This window comes from Pseudopodoces humilis, chromosome 3, assembly GCF_049639895.1.
Source record: "Pseudopodoces humilis isolate 2021_Gansu_Grassland_sample_001 chromosome 3, ASM4963989v1, whole genome shotgun sequence".
NCBI classification, from domain to species: domain Eukaryota; kingdom Metazoa; phylum Chordata; class Aves; order Passeriformes; family Paridae; genus Pseudopodoces; species Pseudopodoces humilis.
The window spans coordinates 20328454-20347043 of record NC_142202.1 but is presented as its reverse complement, the minus strand read 5'-3'; the positions used below and the strand labels follow the sequence as shown (position 1 = coordinate 20347043).

Below are 18590 nucleotides of genomic sequence, written 5' to 3'. Positions count from 1 at the left end.
CTCTCACTCTACTCCAAACACGGCACGCAGCTTGTCTTAAAGGAGTCCAGCTGGGTGGTAGATGGATACTGGCAAGAAATAAAGCCTCTCCCTAAGTCTTGTTCTTTGCAGGCATATCTCCTGGATACCTGACAAAGACTGTTCAGATTGATCCCGGTTAGCCATCCAAAGCAGGCATCTGGGAACACATGAAAGGTTCCTCTGAAAAGCTCATTTTATCACCTACCTCCTTACACCATGCCAAAGACTTCTCAGCTCTATTGCAGATTTCAGCTAACATGAGGTGACAGCAATGGCTTTGCATTTTCTGTGACTCCAGATCCAAAGTTTATCTTAGGTATCAGAAGCTTCTCAGGGCCTGCAGATCAGGTGTCCCAGGGTTCTGTTTGGACAAAGAACTTGTAACCTTGCTCTGTGTGCCCACACAGATATGGCCCATATGGAACCAGACAGTCCCTTCCCTACACTAAACAGTCTGCATTTGGTAACCAAGATGCAACAAAATGTTGGAAGGAGGAAGAAAAAGTCTGTGTGTGTGTTTGATGAGGCAGATATCACAGATATACACGGTTGCATTTTTCCAAACGTACCGGATGGGTTTCACCTGATGAGTACACGCTCATTGGTGATGTTCTTTTCTGGAGTGGAACTAAAGGAGGCCTGTCTCGTGCATAGGGTTGCTTGTGGACCTTCCTCTGAAGAATTAACGAGAGAAGAATAGCCAAGAGGATCAAACCTAGAACTACCATCAGCACTGCAAACCACAACTCGTTGTAGAATTTTGCACGTTTGGACTCTGCTTTGTCCTTCTCTCCAGGTGTTGTCAAGATCAGTCCTGTAAAAAGAGGGATTAGGGGAGAAAGGGACAGTTAATTCAAGAAGCATTTAACAATATGCCATCCCTTTCCTCGCTAATAAATTAGGCAGAAATTTAAGTAATTTTGTCGTCATGTGCTTATTTGCACTTATGTTCAAGGTGGCATAATGGTTCAATATGCTAGCGGGCTGCAATAAAAAGCTTACTACCCCCAAGAGACCCTGCTTAAAGCTCTGGCATTGCTGCTTAGGCTGGAAATCACCACTGCATCAGCAACTCTTCCGAAAGGAGGTGGTGGTGGTGGAATGTGAGGAAAAAAGGGTTCTCCAAGTAACCTTGAAGAGTGGAAATTACTACAGTAATTTCAGAGCAGTACAGATAGAGGACATTCTCTCCAGAACAACTGTGCAGTTACAGGCTTGTGCAGTTAACAAAAAAAGAGGTAGGAAGGCTTTAATACATTAGTAGAAAAGCAAGCAACATGAAACATTTTACTGTTCCTTTCCCCCACCTGCTAGAAAACAAAACAGTCACTCAGTTGGCTTTGCTCATATACAACAAAAGTGTAAGAAATCTCAGTGGCAGCATTTCCTGGTTATTTGCAATCCTACATGCATAACCAAACTCTTGGCCAAGGCAGCCATCAAAAGAACAAAGGGGCAGAGTGTGGAAGGTTGTGGATCTAGAGCAACTGGAAACATTTTATCATGCCTTTAAGGCAACTTTGCCTGAAATTCTGCAGAATAATGGAGTGAAAGCATGAAAAGAGATATAAGGGAAATGCAGAGTAATGACTCTGCAAATGTAACACAGATCTATTTCAAAAAGCTGAACAAGATGCCACACAAAAAAAAGAACTTAATTAAACCACGTAATTAATTCAGTTAAAAACAGTTCAAACAAGAAAATTAGCAGAAAAAAGCACAACATTTTGGAGCAATATACATAGGTAAAAATAAAATAAAATATATTAGATATCTGAGGAGAAGATCTGAAGGTAATCATGAGAGTTGTCCTACCCCTAGAAGTGTTCAAGGCCAGGCAGAATGAGGATTTGAGCAACCTGGTATAGTGGAAGTTATCCTGCATGGCAGAGGGGTGGAAGTAGATGATCTTTAAAGTCCCTTTCAGCCCAGCCATTTTATGATTCTATGATGGTTGGACTCAATGATCTTAAGGCTCCTTTCCAACCTAGACAACTCAACAATTCTGTGATGTAAAGAACAGAAATACATACATGGCAAAAAAAGCCCATTATCTACATACCTCATACACAAGTCACTAAGGAAGCCCCTGATACTGCAGTGAGATGCCATCCTGCCTGGCATGCGCTAATACCAAATTTTAAGCACAAATACATCAAATGAACAGCTGCTAGGTAATTTTTTCATGTATTTACCAACTCCCTCTCCAGCATTGTACTTGATGACTGGTGTCATGGCACTCCCTTCATCAGTGATGCAGGTCACTTGAAACAAAAAGGCTGAGTAAAAAAATTAGAAAATACTGTCAGCAGCAGAAATAAAAATTCTTTAGGCTCTGCTTTTTCACCATTATTTACCAGCAAACAGCCAGGTCTAAAAAAACAAGGCAGGAATAGCACATAACCCACATGAGTCCTATACCAGAACTTAACAATTCTTTACACACTGGTATTGAAATTCTAAACTATGAACCATGGCAGATCATAAGCAATCGTCACTACGATGTTGCCACAAATTGTGTTCCTCTTTCACTACTCAGTTCTTCGTTTTCCAGTGTAACTGGCAACTTCCAGTTTTTTCATCACTTTTCCTTAAATCCCTCATGCTTCATTCATAAACAAACATATTAAGAACATTTGAATAAAAACAAGTAAATAAAGTGTTAGCACCATTGTAGTAATCAGGAAGACAAAACATAAATTACAAAATTCTTTGATATACAAAATCCCAATGTCATAAAAACAGAAAGTATTTTTCTTGCTGTTTTTTCTTTTCCTTTTTTTCTCTCTTTTGATAGTTTATTTTTATTTTAAAGACTGCAAATTTCTAAAATGAAACTATATTTTAAAACATGGCTGATTCCAAGAGCTACTGACTTAATTTGATTCAAATGACAGTTCAAGCTCCAGTCCTTCCTAAAACTGAAGATTTTTATACATTTCCCTGATTGTAGCCCTGAAGGATGGAATTGCAACACAGCTCCAAGATTTGGGAAAGCTTGACCATCACTGTCAATCAAAACAGTCTTACCCAGTCAGGTATAATGTTTAAGAGGAAGCTTAACTCTGGATTTTTTTAAAGGATTTGCTTAGATACATTTTGACGTGCCTGTACGCTCCTTTGGTCTTAGCTTGGGATTGCAATGGAGAATTTTTTTTTTTTAAAGTTCAGCATATAATACTATTAATTTAGCTCAACAGACTCTCCCAGAAAGGAAGCTGTAGGAAACTGACTTTTGTCAGATGTCCTTGGCAAGTAGAGCTCGGTGTCAAAGCCGCTGTAGATGCGCTGCCCGTTCTCCGTCAGCGCGTACTCCTTCAGGCGCCCGTTCAGCACAAAAGTGCGGCTCCAGTCGATGTGGATGGTGGACAAATTGCTGACCACGGAGAATGGAGCCACGTACCGAGGTGCTGCAGAACAAGAAAAAAGAGCTCATTTCTAGCCAATAAGCTAGAAGTGATTTGGTGGCTGAGTTATATAGCAAAGAGAAAGAGATTCTCCATGATACAAGCTCTCTGCCACATGCGCTCCCCCTCTCTCATATCCATGTGTATGATTAGGGAAAATACAGGGAGAAAAGAAAAAGCTGCTGTAGCATGCCAGGCTCTGCACTGAGAAAGCAGAGATATATCCTGAAAACAAATACTGAACTCTCTCCCTTTGCCTTTTTGTTTGTGGTACTGATACTAAAACCCTATAAATTTAGTTCCAGCTTAAGGCAGAAGACAGGGAGACACAGGAGGTTGTGCAAGCCTGACTGCAGCAGGCTGGGTTGGGAACTGCTATGAAGAGGGTTCTTTTGCAAGCGCCAAGAAATTGCCGAGATCATTTTTAACACATGCGCATACACGAAAACGTGGGGTTTTAGAAAAGTGAGAACAGATGGCAGGCAGACAGAAAAGAAACCCAGAACTCACTTCAGGGAGGAAGAGTTCATCAGTTGGGCTCAACAGCTTGCTGACAAAAAACTTCATTTAAGTTTGAGGTGGTCCTTTCTTGTGTTGCCATTAAGCCATCTGCCCCATATTTGCTGGTTTGTTCACAAGAAAGCTGTTTGTCCAGCTGCACTTTGCTGCTAATTGCCCACTGTCACTAAAGCAAGCCTTCGAGGCAAGAGGAAGCAGTCAGAGGGACTCAAGGAAGGAGGCAGACAGAGGAACTCTGGAAACCTGGTGTGAAGAGGTCAGCAAGGCAACAAAAGCAAGACTGAAAGAAGGGGACTTTGGACCTAGTGGGTGGGAGATTAAAAACTGCTTTCAATTCCTTTTGTTCTATGTGTCTCACCATTATGAATTTTTTTCCATTTGAAAGTTCATAATCATGTTTCAGCCTTTTAACTTGCAATTTTATAAAACACAGCTTTGGACCTAAGGGATCTTTCTTTTTCTTTTTTTTGTTTGTTTTTTGTTGGTTGTTTGTGGGGGTTTTTTTGGTTGTTTTTCTTCTCCTTTGTTTTTGGTATGGGCTTTTTTGTTTTGGTTTGGTTTTTTTCCGTTAGTGGTAACATTAAAGAAAATCTGTGCCTGTTCCACCTGAAATTTTTAGCTAAGGAGGTATCAGATTACAGATTTTGAGTAATTACTTGGCAGAACTACCAAATGATGCAAAAGGGATTTTTAAAAAGGTGATTCTGAAAGCCTGACATGAGATAAAAAGTGAACATCGTCTTTGCCCTGACCTGACAGACTGAGATGAAATGCCCATCTCATCTGTTATGGAATGACTCCAGCTACAGCACTATAGATCTTTCTAATAAAAGCTGATGTTAGACTACTACAAATTCAGTTTTGATGGCAAAATCTATTCTGCCTGTAGGCACAGGTCCTGCGTGTTTAATTTCTATGCATACCACCACATGGCCTTAAAGCACTGCCTGGGGTGGTTGGACAGCATCAAAATTCTTAATTCAGTGTACACAAGCATCCAGTCATTCAGATGACATCCAAAGAAAACTTTTGTGAGTCCTAGCAGAAGTGTGGCATCAATTAGAACAATTAGATTGTTCCTGAAAACAATCACCTGGTCTCTTTCAAGATCTCCACTTTTCCAAGGAATTCTTTATGGCAGTATATTTATTACTACACATCAGCCTTCTGGTAATACTTGAACATTTATGTTCTGCATCTTTGCTGCCCATTTTCAGTAAAATAAAAGGTTTCCAGGCTCCCAAGATAGAGGATGTGACATCAGATGATGAGCAAAGAAATATTTTTGAAGGAATGAGCAGTTAAGCCCCAGAGCAGAATTTCAATGAATGTGCAGCAGAGATGCAGTAACCAGGGACATGGAAGAAGAGGTTTCTGGGATTGTCCTCTCAGCCAGAGGTGGGGAAGTCATTTGGCTCTGTGCAGCCCCAGGCCTCAGAAACAGGCATCACTGGTCAGTGAATCATTTCTCATACTCACGCTCCTTTTCCGTAGTGAATCCAATCCATTCGGAGGCGCTACTGCCAACAGAGTTGTAGGACACAACTCGCAGGTTGTAAGTTGTGTAAGGCTCCAGGTTGGACACGTTGGCACTCTGTCCTTTCCCTGTGTACTTCACCTCAGTCGGGCCAGGACTGCAAGCCTTCACTGCCGGCTGTAGGTTCAGAGGACACGCCATGTACACATGGAGCTCATAGCTGAGAAAAAAGTTGAGATTTTGATGAATGAAGGGCCTTAAATAACATAAAAGCCAGTCCCACATTTCATCCTAACTACTGCCTGTCTGGCTACTGGAGAAGAAATTAGACCTAATCCCAGTTTTTCTTTTGGAGATTTTGGTCCTAACTGTCAGGTAACTGGGCAATTATGGTGGTAAATAAGTGACACTCACTGTTGATGCCTGTTACCTTGCTGCTCACTTCTGCAAATCAGGATTTTTCCCTAAGGAAATCCAGATTGCAGCTCTCTCTTCACTGCCAGTTGAACTCACAACTATTTGGCTACACAACCACAGCTGTCAGACAATCACCTCCTATCCTTTCCACCTTCATCCTCCCCAGTATCCTGCTCAAGAGAAAAGCAATCACTGTATAGAAACACTTCCCAGAAAGTGTTCAGGCCACAGGGAATATCACCACCAACATGCCAAGGAAGGAAGACAACTGCCACAACAGCTCAGTGCTGTCAGCCACGGAATTCCAGCTGACACTGTTCTGGCACCACCTCCTGCCAAGGTGGACAAGTTCAGCTGGGTGGCAGCTCCTACCTGGTGACAATGCCATTGGGTGACTGAGGAGCACTCCACTGGAAAGAGGCGTTCCTGGAGGTCAGGGTGCGGATCTGTGGTGGAGGCTGCTCTGAGGGCGGAGCTGGCTGCGTGGTGAACTCAGCCATGGGTCCTTTGCTGCAGCAGTTGAAACAGGTGCAGGCCTCCACACCAATGGAGTACGTGGTGAAAGGTTTTAGCCCATGTATTGTCTGCTGGGTGGCAGTCCCTTCTGACAGCTGTAAAAATTAAGAGGAAACTTGTCACAGTTTCAAGCACCACAGGTACTAAATAAGAGTTATGGAGGTGAATTAACCCCAGAAGAAGACGGGCAGCAGATTCTGCATGTCCTTTAAGTCTGACATTAATGCAGCTGTTGTATAATGGGAACTCTGTTTTTCTCCCATTAGGAAATTAAAGGACACTCTTCAAAGGAAAAGACCATGCCATCAGTGGCCTCAAGATGTCTTTAGCTGAGTTGTGACCACTGTATGTCTACTGCAAATGTCATTCTCAGCAACAGAAGCTGAAAGCCATTAAAGAAAGACTCTGGGATAAGTGGTACTGAAGCAGAAAAGAAATTAATGTGGAAAATAGCTCCATGATAAATGTGCTAGCAAATTATCATGCATATCTCACAAGCTTTCTCAACGTGGATGCAGGAAACAGTCCTGGGCAGTGTGACACCGATGTGTCTGGTGGGTCAGGTCACTCCCAGACAGGAGAATGTGCTCTCTGGTAGGTGCATCTGAGTCAAGAGCTAACGTGATGCTGCTCTGCATTCAAACAGACCTTGTGCTGGGTGAGCCTGTTAGGAAGCTTTCCTAAGCTCAGCAAGGGAGACCTGGAAGTTCTGGCAAAGGTATCAGTGCCCTGTTCTGAAACTGCTCACAGAAACTGCCACTTCACCTTTTTGCTGCAGTCATTTGTTGGTATAGCTTTTTTGAAGCCAAAGAAATAAAAATATGTAGAAAACACCAATGAGGGGCAACATCTGCTCTCATTTGGCAGCATGTGATTTAGCAGAGTTCAGCAAAAAATAAGAAGGAGAGAGTCAAGCAAGCAAAGGGAAGCACTTGGTACTTCTTGATGCCAGAGCCAGAGGCGAGCCAGCAGCATGGCAGGTGTGAGGGAATGGAAATGGGAGGCCATGCAGGCACCAATGGGACAAACTGGCTGAATCAGACACAGACACAGCCAAGTGCACTGGAAGGAATAAATGGGTAATGTGAAATCAGTAGACAGCTTAAGCTCACAGACAGGACAGTGCACTGCAGAGCAACTAACAACAGGAGGCCAGGAGAGGAAGGCAGTCTGTGACCAACACTAGCAGCTTGTAAAAACAAAATTGTTAAAGCTAGAAAATACAAGTGGAAATGTAACTATAGAAAAAATGCTGACAATACTCACCACCACATCAGTTCCTCTGGTATCATTAGAAAACAGCCTGTAGATACTGACCACCCCGTTAGGCTTAACAGGGGGGCTGATGCTCACCACAGCCACAGTGGATGCCACCGTGTTGAAGAGAGGAGCTCCCAGGCCCTCAGGAGGGGCAGGGCCTGTCCGGCAGCGGGACCAGCTGCTTGGTGTCCGGCCCACGGAGTTTACTGACCACACCTTCGGCACAAAACCAAAGAAACTCTTAGCAAAGAACTCGAGCCTACAAAACATCTGCTTTTAGCCAGAGGGGCTACTGCAGCTCTACTGACACTGGGTAAAAGATGGTGCAATGGCACCCCTGGAAAATGTCTCTGAATGGCCATTCAGCACCTGTGTTGACCAGTGACTTTCTAAGAGAAGAGTAGAATATTTACCACTGCCACACTTTGGGAAAAGAAGCAAAAGTGATGTCTCAGGCAGTGTGTGTTCCCATGTCTTCTTCATACATGATCCCCACACTCTGAATTCCTACCACTATCTGTGTCATGCCAAGAGGACTCCTGGAGGAGCAGCAATCAACAAGGATAATGTTTTCAAAGACAAAAATAAAAATAAATAAAAAAATAAAAATAAATAAAAAAAAAAGAACAAAAATACTGATATCTGGTCCTTGCAATTTCTCCCTTCTGCACACTTTCTTCATGTATGCAGACAGCCCCAATGAATTCAGCCTGGCCTTGGGTGAAACTTAAAAATTGCATTCACCATGATTGAATCACACAAGCCAAATTCTAGTTACTCTTTAGAACCAGTGAGTTTTGCAGGAGCATCCCTCTCCTAAAAATATGAATGTATCAGTTATTTGGAAACATTTTCAGTGACTTGTAATATAAATAAAGCCCACTGAAGTGTATAGTTAATTCAGCATTTCTCATTTATTTTCACAACATTTGCTTTATTGCATGAGCACAAAGGCAATGACTTCAGTTCCAAGATTTCAAAAATTAGCAGCTTGAATTAGGCCTGATTAAAACCCACATGTCTCTATGAACTATGCCTACTGATTTTGTCAGCTACCCAAAACCAGAGTGATATGCAGACTACATAAAACTCAGCATTTATTAAACACACTCTCCAACAAATCTGCATGAAAATTAAATTTTGCTTTCATCAAGGACTGAATAAACATATGGAAGGATGTATAATCTTATTTATCAAAAAGCATTTGTATAATTAAACACGAATATCATAAAAGGTTGCCTTAGGTCATCATTTGCATGAGTAAGTAATTTGTAGAATGTCAGGTACAATAGACAGAATAGATGGATGCGTGAGCGTATAGGGTTAAATTAGACTCAATATTAGCCAACCACATAGTGATCAATCAGAATGATAGATCTAAATGGCAATACAAGAGGACTGTCTGAGCGATTTTTAGTATAAGTATTCCTTAGTAAGCTTTCATGTCAAGCAGTTCTAACTACAGTAAAACACATTCTTATGCGATCTACTTTGGGCACTGGTCCTAGGGAAGAGAACAGTCTGGATATCTCTTGAAAAAAACCAGGAGGTTTTGAAGTAAGAGGTCTTCAAAACTGACCCTGGATCCTTCCAGCTTGCAATAGTAATTTCCAAGAACACAAGACGCTTCACAAGGATCCTGGAGAAGGAAAATGAGTAAAAACAACTAAAATTACTTTGAAGGCTGTGGTTCTGCCAATTACAAACCCAAAGATCCTGCCTGATTTCATCAGTAGTGCACAGAAACATCCTAAGTACAGATGATGTCCTGCAATAAAAAGCTTAGCCAAAGCACTTTCATTTCAGTGGAATCAGTAATACGTCTCTGTTGTGAACGATTCATAAAGTCAAACTGTTCACTTGACTGCAGTAGGTCAAACCCTGTATCTCAGGTCAGTTCCAGCTGCTATGAAGGTTTACCCACAGTCATTCATTTCAAGGGTCATATTCCTTTGTGGAAAGAATAAAACACATGGAAAAAGCAGCTCTGAGCATGGCACTGGCATCAACTCCATGCTTACCTGGGCTCAAACGCTCCAGTTATATCCAGGCTGTGGCCTTAATGAGCATGGAGCGTAACAGTGCCGGACCTGACCTGCTGAGAAAGCTACCCACAGCTAAAGTGAAGGTGATGAGTTAGGAACAGAGTTTTCAGGAATTCAGCTTCAGAATGGGATTGCCAAGAAATTTTGAAGGAGAGGAATTAAACTAATTTGGGAAGAAAACAGTTTACTGAGGGTTGGATGGAGACACCTCCTTTCATCAATCCGTCACCTATCGTAGGTGCCTACACCTCGTCTTTCAGGAAGTCCTAATTCACAGAATCACAGAATAAGATGAGCTGAAGGGACCCACAAGGGGTACAACTCCTGGTCCTGCCCAGGACCATTCCCAAGAGCCACACCATGTACCCAAGAGTGTTGCCCAAATGCTTCTTGAACTCTCTCAGGCTTGGTTCTGTGACCCCAAGGAGCCTGTTCCTGTTACTAGGAAAGGGTCAGGAGCCAGAAAAGGCCACTGTCACAGAACAGATTGAGGATTTCTTCCCCATCCCAAGCAGTGTGAGGCTCTCTTGTGCCACAGGACTTGGAGATTTATAGCAGAGATAAGTCCCTCTGACCCTGGGACACTCTGTTTCCCATTATCTCATTTGGTCTTATATTTTGCACAGGACAGATGTGCATTTTGGAGGAAGTAAAAGTACAAAACAAAAGGTTTGGAATTCCAGAGTGTTTCTACTGTCAGAGCAGCCTAGTCACCTCTGGGAAAAACAGAGCAAAAGAAGGATAATGACAGTGGGGAGGCCATCACTTGTCGCAGTGCCAACTTCCGCTTCCACAGCTGCATTCAGAACCTCATTATTGGATGTCAATGGCATTGAATTGCTTAAATAGAAATGAAGATACATCCTGCCCTGAAAACTGTGCACAGAATAATGGGAACATGATATGCATATGAGTCTCTGGTTCCTTCGAACCTGGGAATGGGCTGAAACCAGAAAAGCAACAGCAATGATGCTGGAAAAGCACTGCTGCCTTCTCTCCTCACCATTGCAGTGGCCTGTACCAGACACCACAGTTATGGGTTGTGAGCCCAACAAGGAAGGGATGTCCAGCTTGGGTGAGCAGGGGGGTGACAGTGACACGCAGATACTTCTTACCTGGTTCCTGATCTCACTTTCATCTCCTTACTTAGGTGAGAACAATGTGACAAAGCCTCTTGTACTTGAGTACCCTTCCAAGCATGCTTCCTGAGCTGACGGTGCTGTCCTCATACACTGCACTTTATTGCCACCCCATTGCCAGTTCTGGGCTCATTAGTGTGGCCTGGGGTTCTAATAATAATCCTGTAAGAACAGTCCCAATCCAGTGCAGCCTGGAAGAGACTGAAGGGATACCTCACCATGGCCTGCAGCTTCCTCGTGAGGGGCAGTGAAGGGCAGGCACCAATCTCTGCTCTTTGGTGATCAGTGATGTGACCCAAGGGAACAAAGCAGTGTCAGGAGAGCTTTAGGTCAGATATCAGGAAAAGGTTCTTCACCCAGAGGGTAGCTGGGCACTGGAACAAGCTCCCCAGGAAAGTGGACAAAACACCAAGCCCGCGAGAGCTCAAGGAGGATTTGGACAACACTCAGGCTCATGGCGTGACTCTTGGGATGTCCTGTGCCAGGAGTTGGACTCAATGATCCTTGTGAGTCCTTCCAGCTCAGGAGATTCTGTGATTCTGTGACTATGCTCATCCCCTTCCTACAGCTAAGTGGTTAAAGGATTCCTTCAAGCGTCAGGTAATTGTAGTTCAATCACATGTTCCAAAAGAGCCAGTTGGGCCTGCTGCCCTCTGGAGTGGGAATGCCCAACTGGATGACCCATCTCTATTCTTGGGATGCTCCCATGGATCCCTTTGAAGCAGTTTCACTTTTGCATGAACACAATGAAAACAAAGTTGACTGGGTGGAGCAGGAGCAAGCAGGAGGAGACATGATTTCCCAGCACTTCCCTATAGCGGTCAAGGGGGAGTTGATGTCCATGCCATGCTGCCACATACCTGACTCTCTGGAAAAAAAGGCCGAGGTCATGGCCATGTTTGTGTGGGCCTGAGAGACAGATGTGCTCTGAGTGAGCCTTCTAGACAGACACCAGTTACTCAGCCCTGCCAAGACATGTGTCCAGCAGAAACCCCCTCAGTGTCTGTGAGTCTGCAATGCCAGCTTCTGAGACAGCTGTGACAGATAAACAGGACTGCTGAGGATCTGAATTCCAGACTTACACTGACCTAAGCTGGAGTCCCTTAACTCCCTTTGCTTCTGCTCAACCATCTGTAAAAGGATGGATGGTTATAAAAATATTTCCCTGTGAGAATTGCTGTCCAAGTAAATCCTTGTTCAGTATTCGGAAACCTGGGGCAGTAAATCCGCAGAACTGACTGCAGATGGAAATGCTGGTGTTTAGCCACTTCTTTGAAGGAAAAAATGGGACAGCATGGCAACAGAAACCACAATGAGCAGGGTCTTTAAAATCAGAAGTCATGGCTTCTTAAAAAGTCACCACTAAACAGTCACGGATGGAAACTGTTGCCTAGCTAGCCTGGTTAAACTGAAAAGTCATTATTTAGGCTTTTGTAAAATGCTTTTTGGGGTCACAAACAATCTTTATAAATTGTGGTATAATCAGCACCAAAAATATTTAATCATAATTCATATAGGAATATAAAGAGCCTAATAGGCAGCAGTATTACCTTCTTAAAATTGTGAAAGACCATGTGGGAACATGGAGCAAACAAGAAGCAATCACATCTTAGGGATGTATTAAATTATAAAACACAAAGAGCAGAAAGCCAAGAAAAGTTTCTTATATCTTGACTTTCTGAATATTCTGCCTCAAAAAACATTAAATCTGACATCATGGTGCATGGTTCAGCACCCTGCCAAAAGATGTGGTTGTTAATGGCTGCACTGTCCCAAAAAACCAGGAGAGGGCTCTGAAATCAACTACCAAGGGTTACTAATTAATGTTTTATCAATCTGCTGGCCCCTGGCTCAGACTGCACTTTGAAGTGGAGCCAGAGAGAGAAGAGAGAGGAGAAAACTCTCTAGAGAGCGTATATTCAGGGGACTGAAGAATTCCAGTTACAGGTAACTAAACTTGTTTTTTTCCATCATAAATTGAGCTGTCACAGATCTCTGCTCCTGGAAGAAACCTGCGATCAGTCATTTGATCACAGGACAACCTCAAGGTTCATCAGCATAGCAAGAAGGAGCAAAACATAAGAAGCAGGACAGGAAGTCCTGAGAAGAGTCACTTTACCATGGTGAGCCTGTTCAGGCTTAGTAGAGCTAACAACTTCTGCCATAAGGGCAGAAACAAGGCCACCAAAATCACCTTGGGCATAGATACAGAATAATCATGTTACTATAGATGCTGACAGTGGAGGAAGGCCATGAGATGACTTCCATCCCTGAACCACACAGATTCATCTGCAGCAATACTCTTGAAACTCCCAACCTGCAGTGAATAAGATTTATTTTGACCTCAAACTCCTGCAAGGGGACCCTCAGGCAGTGAAGAGCCTATGGAGAATGTGAAACTCTCCTTATTGGAGAGATCTCACCAGGCAGATGTGTGCTGTAGGCAGCTCGCCTCCATGAAGACAGCAGGCCTGAGCTGCTCCTGACTTTCCAGGTCAGGAAGAGTTGGGACACTGCATAACACAGAGGTTAGATGCTTCTCACCCTTCCTGTTTGCAAGAGTGAAATTCAAAGAGCTGATTACCAACCAGCAGTGGCTTCTGGCTCCTTCTACGTCCAACAGGCACTGTGCCTTATGCCACTTCACACCGCGCTTAGTCTGAGGTCTGTCACAGGTGTCTCTGTGAGGGACAAAATCTCAGCTCTGAATGTGTCAGCAGCTTGCACCAAGTTCCTTCAGGCACTCAGAAAACAGCCTTTTGCCTTAGAGAAGTCTCATTAGTAAGTCACTACCTCTCCTTGGCTTTGAGCACTGCTCAGAGCTGTAGGGAGTTACGGAGGGCTGTAGGTTCTGGGGAACCTACAAGGTCAGACCAAGCCAGCCCTTTTACACGTGCATGTAATTCTACTGTGTATAAGAGTCAGGTATAATTTTTATGGTAAGTAAAGACTCCACAAACCTGTGACTGCTGGTCTTTCCACAAAGGATTCAATGCTGGCACTGCTTGGCACGTGCCATTAGAGACAATAGTAGCAGAGTAGTTTGTACCACTCCTCTCTTTCTAATGCTGTTTCATGGAGACCTCAAAGACTTTCAAGTCTTTGCTTTGGATTTCTTGACTTACATTTGTTCACTTTCTAAGCCTACACTTACATAAAAACAGAGGTTTCACAGTGTAATTATTTTCCAAGATATTTTAGAGTATTTAAGAGATTTATTTCAGATCTGACATCAGCCAAGTCAGAAACACAGCCCTCAACTTTTGGTTATGTTGGAACAGCAATGTTCATGACAATTGAAGTGATCACAATCTTGTCTGGTTGAAATTAAAAAAAAACAAGGACCTCCCTCTCATCATCAACTGCAGCATCTTTCACAAATCTTTGTGAACTGACTGTCATACTGGCTGGCTAATTTGGGGTTACTTACGTGATGTCAGTAGAGCTCAGAGAACAAAGATTATCTACCAAAATCTAGCATTCAGCATTAGGATAATGTATTCACATCTGGGCGCTTCAGTGTCAGGCAGGTATTAGCGAAGCAGAAAGTTAAAAAAATTAGCGCAGTTTATGGTGGACAGAGCAAAGGCAAGGGAAAGAAAGCATCACATCTATTCATGAGCAGGGGTACAAAAAGGTAGTAATCAAATGTGTGCTTCCTGATTGCCCCTTCTCAGATTACCCCATACTTTTCCCCTCTTCAACATTGTTAGTCTCCTTATGGAGGTCATAAACATATAATGGGATAGATTTCAGGTCCAGACTTCTAGTAATGTGTTAATTAGAGCCTCTTAACATTGCTATTCATCTCCACTGTTCAAATGCTAATAGTAAAACTGCTAAACCCATTCTGGAAAAGGGAACGGCAATAGGCAAAAACTTTGTGACTTAAACAAAATTACCAAATTTTAAAGGAAGCTCATTCCATATAACATAGTATAATGCCAGTAATTAATGAGAGATGTAAATAGATTTAACTCTAAAAGATAGAAAATTAAATAATTTGTTTCCTATGGGTATATAATGAGATAGTTACCAAGTTCCCATGAGAGAGATAAGCAGATATTAAAAGGTCTTTCCAATACCTGTAATGGCTAAGGGCAACAGCTAATTCAATAGATTCGATCAAAATCACCACTTCTTTCTTTGCTTCTGATTTATTACTTTGGCTGTAGTTAGTCATCACTCATTTTAGTTTGCTTTTCAGCAGTCATAAATTATGCCTCATAAATAAAAAGATACAATCAAGGAAATCATATCAAGCCATCTATAGCCCTGGAGTATATTTTCCCTTGGTACTCACACTAATGTCTTTTTAAAGGATAGCTTGCCATTGTTTTGAATATGTCAGGATCACAATTATTGAGAAGGGTCTTGCAAGAGTGGTGCTGCAAGAGTCTCACTTGTAAATCTGGACACCAACAAATCCAGTTTAATATCTATATTTAATTTAATTTTAAAAAAATCAAGGTTTTGTTGCATCAACACATTTGAATTTAAGATTGTGTTGACAAGAGAAACACACTGCCTGAAGTGGGGCTTAATGAGCAAAATTGCATGGTTTCAAATGGCCCTTTTCCCTATCATGTACCTTCTCTAGGGGAAAGGAAGTATCTCATCCTGCAAAGGGATATCTAGGGCAGGTATCACCACTTCATCAGTGAAACAATACAGTTATCTCTGATTTACTTTTCAGAAGCTAAGGTCAAGCTGGTAGTCTGATACAGATGTAGTTTGAGAAAGTCTCTTTAATTTGAAGCAGAAATCTCATAAGAAAAAACAGTCCTACAAACAAAATAAGCAGGTGATGGAAGAAAGAACTACATTTTTTTTTTAAATGTCACTGCTTTGCAGTGCATCTTTCTGTCAGAGAGATGGGAAGAAATGAGGAATTAAAGAATGAAGAGGAGCCAGATATGAGTGATATTACAAATGGGTGACTATCCATCACTGGCCAACCAGAAAACAAGTTTTTCCTGATTTTAGACTGCAGAAGTCATTGACCTATTTGTCACTAACTAATCAGCACAAACTGGAGCTCAGCCAACAATGTGACAGACAGGCTGGTAAACCAAATGTCTTTCCTGGCATTAGAAAGTGACCAATAGTGACTAACATAGTCTACACCCCATGTAGTTGGTCCTTCCTTAGTCTTCATGACTTTGCACACATTTTTTTTTTCTCTTTATCTCTCCAAAAGTTAGAATATTATTTGTTTTCTCTTTGAGAGGACCCAATACATATTTACCCTGGTATGTCTCGGGGTACTTCCTAGACCCTTCACTTGGCTGCAGTAACAGGAGGGTGAGAAGGACTCTCCACACACAGGAGGGATTCTGTGCCTCTAACAGTGGTCAGAGGCAGACAGCTCCAGCACTGCAGATCCTGACTTGGTGCATTGAATAGTCCTCTTGGAGAATAAACCTCTGCAGGGAGCCGTAAACCTTTCTCAAGAAGGACAATTGCAATTTTCTGTCTTTTACATGTTCTCTGCCTGCCAAATAGAAATAAGGATGTATCCTAAACCAGGAAGACATTAAGCCATTAATCTAAAGAAGCAGTTTTAAGAACACAATTAAGTGTAATTGTGGAGGAGTGATACTTCATTTGCATGGAAATCACACCATACTGTGACAGCTCTGCTCTGCACTAAATGCCAGAAGTTCCTGCTCAGAAGGGCCTTGTCTTCGCTGAGAAAAATAGGTTTGACTCTATAGACTGCTTGCTGTATGGTAACTTTGCACACCACTTTCAATGATTCCCAAGGGCCTACACACTCTGTTTCAGAAATATTCCAGGAATCAAAGGATTGTGCTTGCAAACTCATTGGGGGATTTACAGGAGATCATGCAATAGCACGGTTATATGGTCTATGGTTAATAGAGCTGGGGATATCAGGCAGAATTCCAACAAATAACTAAAAGATGCTCTAGAAAATGCAAGTATGTAAATGCACAAGACCAGCTGAGGGAGTTTCAAAGATCAAAGTGGTTCTGAGTATGGAAGTAGGCACTGTATGCCACTTAAAAACCCACTGCAAACTAGCAGGTGCTAATATGCTCATGCAGAACTGGCCCTTTAAAATATAAATGTGCTTCCTTGAAGAACAGTGACCTGAACATTTTGGGGGCATAGTCCCTTTTATCAGCATGAGCTTCTAAACTCACCTCATCATTTCTTGAAGTGCAGCTTTTGCGCCTGGTTTTACAAAACCTAATATCCAGCTGAAGTTTCCAGGAAAACAAACAAATTAAAAAACAACAAAACAAAACAACAAAACCCAAGGAAAAAAACTCCCAAAAAAACCAGATTCAAAATTTCAGGTCCAAAGAAGATATTAGAGCATTGAATTAAATCTCAATATCTCCAAAAATTCAGGAGAGAGTCCCATCACAGCATTTGATTTTATCTGCATTCTGCTGGAGGAAATTCAGTTGCATTTAAAGTTTTATGTCCAGCAAACAAGCCTCAAATACAGAGACAGGAGAATCAATATCCAGTTTAAGTGAAATATAAATCTGGGTTTCATCAGCATAATAGCAAGAGCCAAGCCCTATACTTATGGATAACTTGTCTCACAGGCAAGATATAAATTGTCAACAATGGAGAAGCTCAGAATACATCCCAGAGGACTGCTGCAAGTGACTTAAGCAGAAGACAAACACATGCATTAAAAACCCTCTCATGGTGAAATAAATGGCCACTGGTGAAAAAAACCAAAAATTATTTAGAATTCCAATCAAAAGCTCAGCCTGGTTATGGAGCAGAACCAAGATAAAAAGCTAAGTCTTGAATACAGCACAATAAAGCACAGGAATCTGATCAAGAGGTTTCTTTTTTTATCTGTCACTGCTAAGTCATTAAGAATGTTGGCTGAAAAAAGTCTCTGTGGTATCAACTTCTCAAAAACCAGCTTCTGAGTGAGATAATTAAGTTAGTCCAGCTGAGAACATCCCACAGCCAATATCTACAACGTCCAGCTAGGAGAGTTTTTCTTCATCTAAGAAAGATTCCTAACAAGTATGGTTTGGGTCTGCTACCAATGCTTGCTGTCTACTCAGCCCCATCTGCACTTGAATTCACATTCCCCACAGATCCTGCCTAAAGCAGCAAGGAAATCTGGTCTAACAATAGTTCTGCTGACACAGGCTGTACAATTTCTACTATTTGGAGAACTTGATCCAAAATTCATCTGGACACAGCCCTGAGAGCCTGGTCTATCTGGACCTGCCTCAAGCAAGGAGTTAGGCTAGATGGCTTCTGGATGTCCCTTCCAAACTGAATGACTTGATGACTCTATGACACATATGCATGCAGCAGCTGGATAGACCAATGTGATAAAGCAAGTTTTTAGTTTAATTCTTCATAGTTTCTGGCTGCTTAAAAGGAAAAAGCAATAGCAGTGGAGCAGAGCTATCAAAGAAGCTGATCTATACAGTCTGCTCTCATCAAACTTGCAGATGACACTAAACTGGAAGAACCAGTTGCTATGCTGAGGGACAGGTCTGCTGGTCAGAAGGCCCTAAAGAATGGGAATTTCAGCAAGACAGATGTAAAGTCCTGCTCCTGGGGAGGATAACTTCTTGCAGCATCACAGGGTCAGCATTATTGATCAGCTAGGGAGAACCTCTGCTTCAAAGGACCTAAAGGTAGAAAGCTGACCACAAGCCAGCAGAGTAAGCCAACATCCTGAGCTGTTTAACAAGAGCACAGCCAGACAATTAAAGGAAGTGATTACCTGCCTTAATTTAATGTCTATTTTGTTTTGGCCCCAAAATACCAGAAAGAT

The 18590-nt window shown here is 42.2% G+C and overlaps 1 protein-coding gene across 1 annotated transcript in view; it reads right to left on the bottom strand.

Moving 5' to 3' along the window:
• USH2A (usherin) overlaps positions 1–18590 on the bottom strand; it is a 370331-nt gene that overhangs the window by 4934 nt on the left and 346807 nt on the right. The window contains exons 65-70 of the mRNA XM_005523335.2: positions 7624–7833; positions 6214–6452; positions 5427–5644; positions 3255–3431; positions 2217–2300; positions 591–835 (exon numbers count right to left, since the gene is read on the bottom strand). Coding sequence (XP_005523392.2) covers positions 591–835; positions 2217–2300; positions 3255–3431; positions 5427–5644; positions 6214–6452; positions 7624–7833 — 1173 coding nt within the window. The remainder of the gene's footprint in view (positions 1–590; positions 836–2216; positions 2301–3254; positions 3432–5426; positions 5645–6213; positions 6453–7623; positions 7834–18590) is intronic.